This window comes from Wolffia australiana, chromosome 11, assembly GCF_029677425.1.
Source record: "Wolffia australiana isolate 7733 chromosome 11, ASM2967742v1".
In the NCBI taxonomy this organism is placed as follows: Eukaryota; Viridiplantae; Streptophyta; class Magnoliopsida; order Alismatales; family Araceae; genus Wolffia; species Wolffia australiana.
In genome coordinates this window covers 16135339-16144536 of record NC_135845.1, presented here as the reverse complement: position 1 = coordinate 16144536, position 9198 = coordinate 16135339, and the positions used below count along the sequence as shown (strand labels likewise).

Below are 9198 nucleotides of genomic sequence, written 5' to 3'. Positions count from 1 at the left end.
TACGTGTCGACTAGCGGACGGCTCTCGCCGACAGCTTCACTGTGTTATCCTTCTAAGATTCTTAATTATCGTTAAACGTACTAATTTAACGCGGGGATTTTAAATTTGTAGTACTCATCGTCGATTCTCAACCAATGAGATTCCGCCACGTGTTCGCCCGCAGTATTCTCTCTCCTGCGTCTCTCTCTATATATAAACAGTTGTATCTTCTCCTTTCGTCCTGCTGGAGAAATCGCTGTACAATTGTAGCGCGGTTACTGGCGAGGAGGAGCTCTGATGAAGCGATAATCGGCGGAAGAGCTCTGATCGGATCGAGAGAGATGGCCAGATTTGAAGTTCTGATTCAGCAGCTCTGCCATGTGGCGATTTGTTCGTCGCCGGCGATTCTTTTGAAAGGTTATTTCGTGGATTGACGGACAGATCAGGTATTAGCTAGAGATTTTGCTGATAATTTGTCCCGATTTCTTAGGGTTTTTTATCTGTCTATCTCCGTCTTCTTATGTTTTTGCTTGTAGTGGTTGCCGCTCTGTGGATGCCTTGTGATCAGTGTTATTCGTCGATTTTAAGCCGAGAGATTTTTTCCTTCTTCGATTGGTAGTTCGTTGTTGTCGATCGGCTGGGAATTTCATGAGATTTCGTCCAAGATCTTTCCACATTGCTTGCGCTGTATTCTTCGGACTGATTATTTTTTATGAATTCCCAAATTTAGGACCCTATTCGAAGATGGACGTTTACAGATTTATCTTTTGTGATTTTTAGCCTTTTTTTCCTTGAAAGAGGTTATCGTAGATCGGTTGGTTACGATTGATGTGTTTCTTATCTTCGCACGCTGGAGATCTGTTAGGAATCAGGGATTAGACGCAAGAGAGAGGTAGAAACACACACGCAGAGTTTCGATTTGAAGAAATACATCTTGCTTGTGATTTCAGAGGCTATCTATAGAGCGAAACGGGAGTTGGATCCCCGACGACATCGTCGGGGCTGCTTGAATCAGGCTCCATGTCTAACAAGATCTTCGTCTTCCCCATCTGCAGAAATCGAGTGAATTGGTGAATTCATGGAAGAGTTGCGAGCTGCTGTCACTTTGCCGCTCAGGATGGGCGGCACCCCCTGCGATAACGCCTTGGAAATCACTCAGCTGAAGCTGATAACTGATACAGGAAGATTGTTGCCCGCTTCAAACTCAAGTTTAGGTGGGAAATCTGAGATCTTAAGAACAGAAGAGATCGCGATTGATGTTTGCAATCAAAGATTGCGGCCTGCTTCAAACTCAAGTTTGGGCGGGAAATTTTTTGCCGGGGACGGCAGCCAAGTTCATGATGCTGATACCATAAGAACAGAAAAGATGGAGGTTTGTGAAAGTAATGAAAGATTAGTGCTTGATTCAAACACAACTTCCGGCAGCCAAGTTCCTCAGACCAAGATCATAAGAACAGAGGAGATCGATGCTTGTGTTAGCAATGAAAGATTAGTGCTTGATTCAAACACAACTTCCGGCAGCCAAGTTCATCAGACCAAGATCATAAGAACAGAAGAGATCGATGCTTGTGTTAGTAATGAAAGATCGATGCTTCATTCAAATACGTTTTCGAGCAGCCAAGTACTTGAAACTGAGATCATAAGAACAGAAGAGATGAGCGGCAGAAATGAAAGCAGCGGCGTTAGTGACTGCAGCAGCAGCCTGCCCGAGGATTTTGCTACTGAGATAGAGGCGATTAATGCGGTCTGCTCATCCGCGGAGTGTGATAAGATCAACGCCATTACTGAAGATTCGAGCCTGGGAGGAGAAGGGAATCTCTGTAATCTGATGCTCTCTCGGCCGCCTTTATGGGGCTACGCTTCTATTTGTGGAAGGAGAGCAGAGATGGAAGACGCTTTCTCTGCCGTCCCCTTCTTCTCACGGGTCAATGGAGAAGACGCAGAGTTGGGCTCCTCTCCTGCCCATTTCTTTGGAGTTTACGACGGCCACGGAGGTTCCCAGGTCGATTTTACCTCTCTCTATCTTTATTTCTCTCTTTCTCTCTCTACCTCTAGATCACACAATCTCTCTCTCTCTTTCTATCTTTCACACTATATTTCTTCAATAAAATATCTCTCTCACACTATCTATCTATCTCTCAGCCTCTTTCTCATTCACTTTCTTTTAACCTTCCTCTATGTTTCCCTTTCTCATTCACTCTCTCGCAGTCTCTATCTCATGTGCCCACTTTTAACCTCTCTCATTCTCTATCTCACTCTTTCACAGTCTGTCACTTTCACTCTGTCTCTCGCTCTCACTACGCTTCTCTTACTCTAGTTATCACTCTCTCTTTCTCTCCCTATTTGTCCTATACTCACTTTCTCAAGGCACAATCAAAAACTTTAAACTGAGATTTTTTATCGAAGTTTGGAAAATTTTAAATTGCTCGTTAAAAGAGAGAGTTCTCGCCCTCAACCAGAATTTTCGTCCAAATCTCATGCTTTGTATCCCACGTTGTGTTTCAGGTGGCCAACTATTGTCGTCATCGCATGCATACTGTTTTGCAGGAGGAACTGAAGAACATTGGCGAAAATAATGGGAGTTGTTCTTGGGAAGATGCCCTGACCAGCTCTTTTCTGAGGATTGATGCCGAGGTTAGCGGGAAGGTTGAGGGATCTGCTGGGTCGTTAGAACCGATTGCTCCAGATACGGTGGGATCAACCTCCATCGTCGCCATTGTATGTTCTTCTGAAATTATCGTCGCTAACTGCGGGGATTCAAGGGCGGTGCTCTGCAAGGGGAAGGAAGCTTTGCCCTTGTCTAATGATCACAAGGTGAGGATAAATAGTTCGTTTTAAATATTCTTAGTTTGTGATGAATCTTTTTATTGACTTTAATGATCACAAGGAAACGTTAACTTCTTTTTAAATTTCAACTTTTTGTTTTGTCATGCCGTTTGGAGGTTATGGTGTATTGTTGGATTGACTTGCTCACAATTGAATGTTGAAATGTTGATATCCATGGATTTTTGTGTTCTGCGTTTGTGATGAACATTGTGTTAAGAAAAAGCACAAAAGCACCGAGAAAAAGCAGATATTTTGTTAAATATGGAACTGTGTTCGCCATAACTTTCGGAGTTTGAGATGAATTTTGTTATGGATTTTAAAACACAGTGGAAAATGTTGAAATGATGATTGAAATGAAAATTGTGTACTGAGTTTATGATGAATCTTTTATAGACTGCTACCACACAATAAAATGAAAAAGTGGTGATAAAAAATGGAACTTTTGTGTTATGAATTCGTGGGGAATCTTTAATGGACATTTAGCACATAATAGAATGTTGAATTGATGATAAAAATATAGCTTTTGTATTCTGAGCTCATGCTGAATCTTCTATAGACTTTTATTGCTGAAGAAAATGTTGAAATGGTGCCACATTTGGAGTTTTTGTTGTTGTCCTAACTTTCTGAGTTGACCATGAAATGTTTCTTAGACTTTTAGCGCAGAAGAACATGTTGAGTGATAATAAAAACGGAATTTGTGTTCAGAGTTCATGATGAAAATGTCTGAGTCTTCAAATCATTCTGCATTTATAATGACACTGTTACGATCTGGCAACATTAGAGGATTTCTAGGTCGAAGATCAGATTGGGGAGATGAAGAAACGAGAAGCCAGAAGAAGAACAAAGAAATAAACGCTTGATCTTTTACATTTAGGTTGAAGCTTATATACTCAGTTTACTGGGCCGAAACATATAGCCCAATAGAATAACATAACGGCTAGTTTCTTTTACACGATTCCCGTGGAGACCTACCGAAAATCAAGAAAGAAGAGAGAAGAAGAAGAAGAAAAAGGTGAGAAGCAAGAATGCCCGAAGCCTCATGAATTACCGAATGGCAAAACTCTTGCTCTCATGATAGCTGAATACAGCAAGCTTGTGCTCCGAAGGAACCTCAAATGATCTTTTCCTGGTCTGTCTTTGTGTTACATTATTAGTATATATAACTCTGGTGAAGCCTGACGGTTATGTACTTCTGCCCACCCAATTATTTAATGGTTTCTTTGATGAGTCCTTAACAGGACTCTATCAGACACCTTCTATAGACAGATGATAATGTAGAAATCATTACAAAAATGTATTTTTTGTGTTCTTTGTAACTTTCTGAGTTTACGGTGAACATTTTTATAGACTTCTTGCATTAAAGAAATCGTATAAATTGTAACAAAAACATATATTTGTTCTGTTTTCCTTAACGTTAAAAAGTATATGAGGTTTCTTTTTTAAATTTTAGCGCAAAAGAAAAGTTGCATAATGGTTATAAAAATAGAATTTTTATGTGTTTCTGTGCTTCTCAGCCTGATCGAGTAGACGAACGGGCTCGGATTGAAGCTGCTGGAGGAAAGGTGATCAACTGGAGGGGCTACAGAGTTTCTGGATTCCTAGCGATGTCTCGATCTATAGGTACCCGGCTTAATTTCAGCTCTTTCACGTGTTACAACTATAGTTCCGGTTCGTCCCAGACGTGGACGATGGACAGGACGGGACGAACTTCGTCCCGTCCGATGTCCAGAGTAAGTTCAGGAACGAAGGACGGGACGGTTTTTTGTCCAACGATAAAAAAACTGTCCCGTCCAGACATATCGGGACGTTTTTTCTTCCCGTCCAGTCCTCGCGGGACGAATTTTCGTCCAGAAATTCGTCCCTTACGAAAAAAACCCATTTTATATTTTTAATATCTTAATATGGATTTTTTTCAAGTTTTTAGGAAATTACTGAGGAGATAGAACGCTAAGGAACATATGTACAATTATTTCTGAGTGGCATCCATTTGCACGCTAAGGACTTGGATAAAAATTGTCATTGCGATGCCACGTGGCGACATCTCAACCGTTGGATGTGAATCCGGCGGTTCTCCGTCCAGATTCATCCGTCCGTCGTCCAAGACCTCCGGACGGACGGTTTTTTCCGTCCCACGGGATGAAAACCGTCCCGTCCGGTGGTCCCCAGGACGAATTTTCGGCCCGAAATTCATCCATATCCTCAGAGGGGACGATTTTTTCGTCCCGGGACGAAAAAATAGTCCCGTCCGTGTCCCTGAACTATAGTTACAACGTTACTCACTGTCCGTCTCTTGAATCTCAGGAGACAGGCACCTGAAAGACCGGGGGTTGATAGCCAATCCAGAGATAACACGTGTCAGGCGGTCTAAAGACCATGACTGCCTCATCCTCGCTACCGACGGTCTATGGGATGTCATGACCAACGAAGAGGCCTGTGCCGCCGCCCGCCGGAGAATTCTCGCGTGGCACAGAAAGTACGGCGGGGGCGGCTCTAACGCGCCGCCGCCGAGACGAGCTGGCGGTGGCGTTGATCCCGCCGCTCATGCGGCTGCCGAGTACCTCTCCCGACTTAGCCATCAAAAGGGGAGCGCCGACAACATTACGGTCATCGTGATTGACCTCAGACCCCACTGGAGAGTCAAACCCAGAGCAGTCAATGCCGCGGAATAACCTCGGTACGTCGCCCTTCCATTTCGTGTAAATTATTGTTGTATTAGTAGTTCTTAGGCGCTTTTGATTGTCCCCTCCAAAGGAGGCGGACCGGGGTTTATCTGTAAATCGTCATCTTTAACCCTACTTTGCAAGAAGCCATCAAATGTGAGAAGTCAAACAGCTTTACAATAAAAAATTTAAGACCTTTGAGGATTTCTAGATCCTGGATGGACCTTGATTTACATTAGTTCTAGCCTGAGTTCAACCTGATGCATTCTAACAATCAATAGAAATCCTTATAAGAAACTGTTTAGAGGAACTAATGTGATTTTCTTTGATTGAGATGCTAACCCTTTGCTATTAACCATGACAATATTTTTTGCTAGTAACAGGGTTGATTCCGTTAGAATTGTCTTTGACGTATTTAATGTGAACTACTAAGTACTAATCACGCCGTTTTACTTGGAGATGTTGTAACGTGTCATTAATTTCCTGGGAAAATTCCACCATATTTACCCAAAAAATAGTGGCATCTTAAGAAGCAATATGTTTATCATATACTCATTAGTTTTTTTTTCTGTGGATGGAATTAACTGCTATCTTGAGATGGTTGTGTTGTCACTTTTTTTGTCATATTGCAAAAGATATTTGAAATCTCTTTATTCATCCTATTTTACCATAATTTATGATGCTAGGCTTCCTATCCTTTTAGATGCATTTGATTGAAGATTCCTAATCAAGTTCAAAATACCTAAATATACTGGGGGAAAAACAAATGTTAAATGTTTGTATTTCACTCATTCCATTGGTATACTCCCAGACTAGTATAATTAAGGGATCACAAACCATTGTATTTTGATGGGTTTTCCGAGTCTCACAGCTGCTCTTTCCTCGCCTCTAGATATCTGGTACTGTTTGACATTGGCATATGAAGGATCACGAGCAACATATAGACTAAGTTTGCCCATCACTCCCTCGCCTCGGCCCGCCGCTTCCCAAGTACCTAAGTTCCGCCGATTTCTCCCCATGTTGAATCTGGATCTATGTTACTACTTTATTGGACTATGTCAGATACTAAGCCCTTTCAGCTCCGATTTTAATCAGAACTTTTAACTCTTTAGAGTTAAAAAAAATCGCAAAAGGCGTCACTACTTTATGTTACTACTTTATTGGACTAAGTCAGATATTAAGCCTTTTCAGCTCTGATTTTAATCAGAACTTTTAACTCTAGATCTTCCACCACTTTGACTTCACCTAAAGTCTCATCTAAAAGGCATTTAAATTAATGGTGTTGATGATTGTTGGTTTGATTCTCAAATTTATAAAACTATATCTCACAAAAATAATCATAACTAGTGTTGAGTATGGGTCTTCTCCTTAAGGAGCAATGATTAGGGTTTAAAGACTATTGAAATGGTAGTAAAAGAGATGGGGAGAGATGAATAAAATATGAGATAGTGGAATGAAAGAGATAGGACGAGAATGTTATACTTGGTATTTAGCAACAGTGAGATAATGTTTGCCTGTCCTGAGCTGACATTAGACCTTTCAACAAATTTTACCTTTCAACAAATTAAAAAGTAATATAGTATGATTGTTTAAATGTGGCTTTTATCTGTCTGGGCAATCACATTTATTAGAATTTAAACTGGGTATTTTTTACTGGTCCATGTCACCCATGGAATAAAGAGAAACAATAATGTTTCAGACACTCACTGGTCGCTATGACATCATGATTTTGTGATGCCATTATGTCATATTTTCTGTGATGATTAGCTGTGTGAATCCTTGTGGAAAGATATGATCAGTTCTCATTTGAGAAACAAAATAGCAACACATGGCATTAGTGTTTGCCCGTCCCGATACCAGTACCGGATGCCGGTATCGGGACGGATGCTGTACCGGATACCGCAAAGGCAATTTCCGGTATTCGATATCCGGATATCGGTATCGGATATCGGCTACTACAGTGTTGATATCCAATACCGATATCAGTCCCGGCATCCGTCTACGTCTCAAGGGGACAGATGCCGGTACCGGATATTGGATCCGGATATTGGTTTTCAATATCCGCATCGAATTATTTATCTCTCTCTTTCACTCCTCTCTCACTCTCTCTCTTTCACACTCGTTCTCGCTCTCCCTCTCTCTCTCTCTCGTTCTCTCTCTCTCTCTCTCACTCGTTCTCGCTCTCCCTCATTCTCTCTCGCACTCGTTCTCTCTCTCTCTCTCTCTCTTTCGCACTCGTTCTCGCTCTCCCGCTCTCTCTCTCTCTCACTCGTTCTCCCTCTCTCTCTTTCTCTCTCTCTCTATCAAAAATTGTTAGTTTAAGTGGCTAAATTATGACCTAAGAATAGTGTTAAAATGTTATGAGTGCAATAAGAATCTGACATCTATCTTTATTGATATCTGGATATCATAATGATGATATTTGTTATCGACTGTAATAGTAGGTGTGGCTGTAATAGTATGTGGTTTACACCATGCACTTGTTTGAAGTTATTTATTCTGTTTTCCTTTTCATTTACTTCCATATAGGACAATGTGTCCGCCGATAAATAAACTCATATTCATGAATAATATTTTCTGTGAGTCTTTATATCTGATATCCATCACTGCGATATACATCCCCATATTTGATATCCGTAGGATATTCATTAAATAGCTAATATTTGATATCTGAAATCAACTCGATTTCATTAGTATTTCGTATTTCAGTTTTCCCATATCAGATGTCGGGCAAATATCACGTTAGAAAACACTACCTAAGAGGGAGGTGAATTAGGTTCTTTAAATTTATTCACTCCAATAGAGTAACTATGTGAGATGCTTTTTAGCTTCCTAGTGAATGAGATATATGATAGGATAGACTTGAGTTATAGTCTTTTTGAGACAGCATAGGTGAGGGCTTAATGCTGTTTAGGGGTATCCAGCTCAAGGTGATGATCCTCATGCTCAGGTTGTTTGATGCTGAGAATCTTACCTTTAACTTCTTAAATGTGTCGATTGGCACAACTCAAAATCTTACATTTGAGTTCTTAGATATGAAATGATGTTAGAAACAAATTTGGGGTTTGGAAAATTCTAAAAAACAGGAAAATTGTTTTTCAAAGGGTGAGATCTCTTGCTTGCTCTTTGTAGCATAACATTGAGAGATGGATAGTTTGAACCATGTCTGATATGATGTCGAGTATTTTCATATTTATAAGTACGGATATGAATAAACATGCCTGATATGACGTCAAACCTATCGAATGAGGGTTGGCATGGCATTATCCAATTTGAACATTGATAGGAAGACATACTTGGGCATTTTCACTAAAATCCACTAAGCCTAAATCTCAAAAAAGAAATAATTTAGAAATTTTGGTAAAGTGGGAAATATCTCAAATAAGATTGATGTATGCATTAAGATTGATGTATAAAAAATATATCGAATACGTAATTAATGAGCTCACTTTATGGAGAAACTCCCAAATAATGAATTTTTTAAGCTTATGATTTATTATAATTTATTCATGGCATATGTATAATAAATGTGATGCATTCAAACATCAATGAGAAATAGTTTTCGTAAAATAATTGATACATCTTCCCATCAAGCCAGTCATCCAGACTGGGATAGAACCTACTTACTAGATGAGCTTAGCTGCATTGAAATCGTTCGAAAAATGTTATTTACAGAGCATGTATCAAGTAATTATATATGATTATATCTGTTTAGAAATAACCCTTTCAACAA

The 9198-nt window shown here is 40.1% G+C and overlaps 1 protein-coding gene across 2 annotated transcripts; it reads left to right on the top strand.

The window, feature by feature from the left end:
* The first annotated feature begins 228 nt into the window (after window positions 1-228).
* On the top strand, window positions 229-6634 carry LOC144709133 (protein phosphatase 2C 50-like). Of its 2 annotated transcripts, none has more exons than XM_078582557.1 (6): window positions 229-425; window positions 1035-1981; window positions 2485-2793; window positions 4320-4425; window positions 5107-5479; window positions 6358-6634. In XM_078582557.1, the coding sequence occupies exons 2-5, from the start codon at window positions 1058-1060 to the stop codon at window positions 5472-5474; spliced, it is 1707 nt and encodes a 568-aa protein (XP_078438683.1). In that variant the 5' UTR covers window positions 229-425; window positions 1035-1057; the 3' UTR covers window positions 5475-5479; window positions 6358-6634. The 2 variants fall into 2 exon arrangements, with proteins under 2 accessions (XP_078438683.1, XP_078438684.1); XM_078582558.1 differs by having other exon boundaries at window positions 930-1981.
* The last annotated feature ends 2564 nt before the right edge of the window (window positions 6635-9198 follow it).